Source organism: Aptenodytes forsteri, unplaced genomic scaffold (assembly GCF_000699145.1).
Source record: "Aptenodytes forsteri isolate BGI_AS27 unplaced genomic scaffold, ASM69914v1 Scaffold518, whole genome shotgun sequence".
Lineage (NCBI taxonomy): Eukaryota > Metazoa > Chordata > Aves > Sphenisciformes > Spheniscidae > Aptenodytes > Aptenodytes forsteri.
This window is the reverse complement of record NW_008795773.1, coordinates 630,881-635,568: the sequence shown is the minus strand read 5'-3', so window position 1 is coordinate 635,568 and position 4,688 is coordinate 630,881. Positions and strand designations below refer to the sequence as shown.

At 50.4% G+C, this 4,688-nt stretch overlaps 1 protein-coding gene across 1 annotated transcript; it reads left to right on the top strand.

Moving 5' to 3' along the window:
* The first annotated feature begins 339 nt into the window (after positions 1-339).
* Positions 340-2,090, top strand: POLE3 (DNA polymerase epsilon 3, accessory subunit). The gene is made up of 3 exons (XM_019473211.1): positions 340-420; positions 1,250-1,368; positions 1,864-2,090. The coding sequence occupies exons 2-3, from the start codon at positions 1,266-1,268 to the stop codon at positions 2,022-2,024; spliced, it is 264 nt and encodes an 87-aa protein (XP_019328756.1). The 5' UTR covers positions 340-420; positions 1,250-1,265; the 3' UTR covers positions 2,025-2,090.
* Positions 2,091-4,688: the final 2,598 nt, after the last annotated feature.

Genomic DNA, 4,688 nt, shown 5'->3' with positions numbered 1-4,688 from the left:
AGACGTCGATGACTGGACCTGGACGTGGCAGGGGGCTGGGTCCCCGTCAGGAATTTGGTAGTCACCGGATGAATTGCCCCGGAGGTGGCGGCCGGACCCGCCGCTGATCCAGAAGTTACTTTGCTTCTGCGTAGCTTACCGCGTTGGAGGGAACGCAGTCAGACTGCGGTTGGCTTTCAGCTGGCATCGAAGCTTCCGCGGTGCCATCTGAGATCAACATTCAGTTTCCAGTTGTGCTGAGCCCTCTGAATGCCCTGATGGAACTGACACGTGAATTATGCAAGTTTAAGTCATTTATAGCAGCTGCTGATCAAAGTTGAATTTGTTTTTCCAGCTTCCTGATGGAGTAAATATTTCCAAAGAAGCTCGGAGCGCAATATCTCGAGCGGCAAGCGTGTTTGTGCTCTATGCAACATCATGGTAAGAATTTGTCGCATCAGATGACCGGTGCAGTTGATTTATAATTCACCTCTCTGCTGGCTGTCCTGGAGATTTTTTTCCCGGTGTTTGTTTCGGTATTGTCTGTTTACATAAATAAAACCATCTTTAGTGTAGCCCAGTCTGCCAGACTGCAGCAGTTGGGTTTGGACTGCCCTTAACAACCCGCGGGGAAGGCAGCTTGGCTCTGTACACAGAGATGCCCCAACCCCACCAGGGACAAGAGGGGTCCCAAACCGCCGTTAGCCTTAGAATACGGCTGCACGGCTTTACCAGGGACAGGAGGGTCCCAAACCGCCGTTAGCCTTAGAATACAGCTGCACGGCTTTTCCTGGCAAAGCCAAGAGCCCTTTGCTCGCTTTCCAAGCTACGCGCCACGTGGCTGCGGCAGGGCAAGCATGAGCCAACCCAGTCAGCCTTGGAGATGGTCAGAGGACGCAGTAACGTCTTTGGGGTGGCTGAGAATATGCTGTGCGGGCAGTCACTTCTCTGGCGTCAAGTACTCGCACGGCTTTCTGGAATTGTCACCTTACAGCCAACGTTCGGACTTCCTCCGTCCACCCGGTTGTAGAAAAGGTCCACGCAAGCAGAAGGCTAATGTTGTAGGAAGGCAATGCAACTAGATGAAAGCACAAACAGCCAAAGTAAACAAGAAGGTACCTTAAACTACTATTAGTGAGTGATTAAAAAAAAAACCCTGAAAGTTAAGGAGATGGCTTTTTTTCTTTTGAAGGTGCTTGTGACTGTAATAAACAAGACTAAATGGATGACAGTGCCGATTAACTCTATTTTCCTTCTTGTTTTTGACTAGTGCAAATAACTTCGCCATGAAGGGGAAGAGGAAAACGCTGAATGCTGGCGATGTTCTCTCTGCCATGGAGGAAATGGAGTTTCAGCGATTTGTAGCCCCTTTGAAAGAATCACTGGAAGGTATCGTCCTCGGTTCACGTCGAGGGAGTCTAAGCAGCACCAAGTCCTGCTTCCCTCAAACACTGGACGAGCAACACTTACTTGCCTGTCTTGTTTCTCTTCTCTTTGCCCAGCATCCTACACTGCAGTTTGCCTGGGGAATAAATAATGTGCGCCTTAACAGGACCGGGATAACATTGTTTCACAACTGACGAGGACTGAGAACGTCTCATTTGCTATCACTCCCCTATTGTGTTTATCTAAGGAAAGTCTTAAGTGCTGCCTGTAAATGTGAACTCCTGCGTCCTTTTCAGCATTTTTCTGCTGAAACTTAACCCGATTTCCTCTGGAGCTGGTCAGCACAGCTCAAATAATAGGGCAAGTTGCTGCTCCGAGTTCACTGCTCCCCTTGCAAGCCTGGAGAGCAAGCGGACCTTGGACTTCAGCTACCGTACTGTTCATGGCGTGGAAACGCCGGCTTGCAATTTTTCAGTGTTCTCTCTTTTTCTTTTTTAGTTTACAGGCGTGAACAGAAAGGAAAGAAAGAAGCAAGGAAAGATAAAGACAAGAAGGCAGACTCAGAGGAGCAAGATAAGAGCCGAGAGGAAGAGAATGATGACGATGACGAAAGGATGGAGGAAGAAGAGCAAAATGATGAGGAAGAGGTGGACAACTGAGCTTGCTGACGAGACGTGTGCAGGGGCTGGGTTCTGTTCAGAGGGATATAAATGCTGTAAATCAACCTTGCTGTGTCCCCTCTTGTTTCCAGTAGAGCTTTGTACTGTTCCTCTGGGGCCCATCCCTTTTTGGCTTTAACTTGTGCATAAAGGACTTCTGCTGAAGCTTTCCTCGTGGAAGGACCACTCCTCCCCGTGCGCAGGGGGCTTGGCACCCTCCCCAGGTTCTGAACAGACAGTAACGGGACTGGGCTTTCCATGCTGGGTTGCCTCTGAAATAGAGGAAAAAAGAAATGCCGGATGCTCGGTACAGAAGCCGGCCAGGAGAGCTTGAGAAACTGTTGAATAAGCTCCTTAAAGCAAGTCAGGGGCTGAATCAAATAGATCATTAACCCTTTGGGGTTTAGAATCTACATGATGATGTCAGGAGGCTTGGAAGCTGAACATTTAAACTTTTTATCCAAGTGACTTGGGTTTTTCCTTCACTTTCTTGCATTCTGGCTGTGCCTTCTCTTCCTGCTGTAACTGTGACAGTGATACTGTGTCTTTCAACCCTACCAGTCATACGCAGCAATACAGTACAACTGTACAAGGACCAGTGGGCCGCTCGGCCCACTTTCCTCCCCCAAATCAACCTAAATCAAAAAACTCCACAGCACTTACGATGTAAACTAAATACCAAAAGTGCTTGGTTTGTGTCTTTAAAGCCCTGGGAGACCAAGAGGAATTTTATTAAAAATCTGAAGCAAAATTAATGGCTAAAATGTGTATCAGGATGATAAAAGGCGGCCGTACCAAGTGGTGCGTTTGTTGCAGGTCAGCAGTGGGCACCAGCGGATCTGGTGGTCTCGCCTCCTTTCCCTCTGCGGAGCTGCAGTTCCTGCAGACAGGCTGGTGACCGCAGCAAGTTTAAAGGCAGCAAATAGAGTGGTGGATTTTGGTGGGTTGTTTTTTTTTCCGACTGGACTAATTACACCAGAGGTCCCTCTTTAGCCTTCGACAGTCATTCCAGAGACGCGGACTGCCTCCCAGCGTGGTGGGCTCCCCGAGGGCAGTGAGGACAGGACGCTCCTACCTAGGAAGGCCAGCCCCAGGCCTGTGGTTTTTAAAGTATGTCCTTCAAGAAAGATGGGTTGAAACAACCTGTTTGTATTCCTAGTACTCCTGTAGGTTTGTTCTTTTATACTTTAATTCTTAGTTTTGATGCCTTGCCTTTCTTTTCTCTGAGAAAGTATCTATTAGAATAAGCTCCTTTTTGGGAAAAAAAGCTTTATGATTTGACTGCTCTTTTTGAAGACTAGTAAACCTAATATTGGAACTTAACCAAGGTCTAGTGAAGGAAACTTGAGGAAAGTTTTAGGTACGTTTAAGTAAAACCCACGAGTTTTGCTGATGTGCAGTTTTAAAACGGCACTTGTGAGGAATAGTACGTTCCTTTTCACCAAAAAACTGATGCAGCGCTACCCACGAGAGCTACCCCGCCTTTATGCTTTTATGGCACGATGGCTTTTCACACGCAGAAGCCCAGCTCCTGAAAAGAACCGAATCAACAAAGATTTTCTGCTCTCTAGTTTCTACTGGCGTGCAGTCAGTAACAGATGAAAAGACCGAGTTGACGACGTCTTCCCAAGATCTCCAATGACAAAAAAGGCCTGCCTTCTAGCTCCTTTCCCTCTTCTTCCCCCCCCGCCTCTTCTAATACGTATCTGGGGTGCATATTCTGGAAGGGAACAATAACTAAATAAAAGATTTTTTTACAGAAATGGAGTCTGATGTCTCTCAGTGATAAAATGAGCTGGTTGCGGTTGCGTAAGCACGCATCTGAGCGTGCAGTGAAGGCAAGAAGCAAACTCGCTGGGAAATGGCTTACGGAGCAGCTGACAGCGAAGGGAGGACGAAGGCTGCTGCAACCCGGCCTTTGTGTGAGAGGAGCGAGGGAAGCGCGGAGACTCGAAAGAAGGAGGAGATTTCCAGTTATTGGAGAAGTGAGGTTTGGGCGCTGGTGTTTGTATCCCTGGTGGAAGGAGCCTTCAGCTTGCCCTTGCCCCTGGTGAGAGGCACTAGGCTGGGGGGAAAGAGAGGAGAGATACGGGGTCTGGGTTTAGGCACTGCAGCGGGCCAAGGAGACGACGTTATCGTGTGGGAGCTGCAGAACACCAGGCAATAAACCCAACCCGTGCATCCCCCGTGCTGACGAGACGGAGAAAACAGCACGTCCTGCATGCGTGCTGCCAGGCCTGCAGCGTGGCTCCAGCCTCCACTGGCCTGGCAGGCCCCCGCAGCACCCCAAAACCCTGTTTCAGACCCCCCAGCACCCCAAAGCCCCGCTCCAGACCCCTCAGCACCCCAAAGCCCTGCTCCATGCCCCCCCAGCACCCCAAAGCCCCGCTCCAGACCCCTCAGCACCCCAAAGCCCTGCTCCAGACTCCCCAGCACCCTAAAGCCCCGCTCCAGACCCCTCAGCACCCCAAAGCCCTGCTCCAGACTCCCCAGCACCCTAAAGCCCCGCTCCAGACCCCTCAGCACCCCAAAGCCCTGCTCCAGACTCCCCAGCACCCTAAAGCCCCGCTCCAGACCCCTCAGCACCCCAAAGCCCTGCTCCATGCCCCCCCAGCACCCCAAAGCCCTGCTCCAGACCCCTCAGCACCCCAAAGCCCTGCGCCA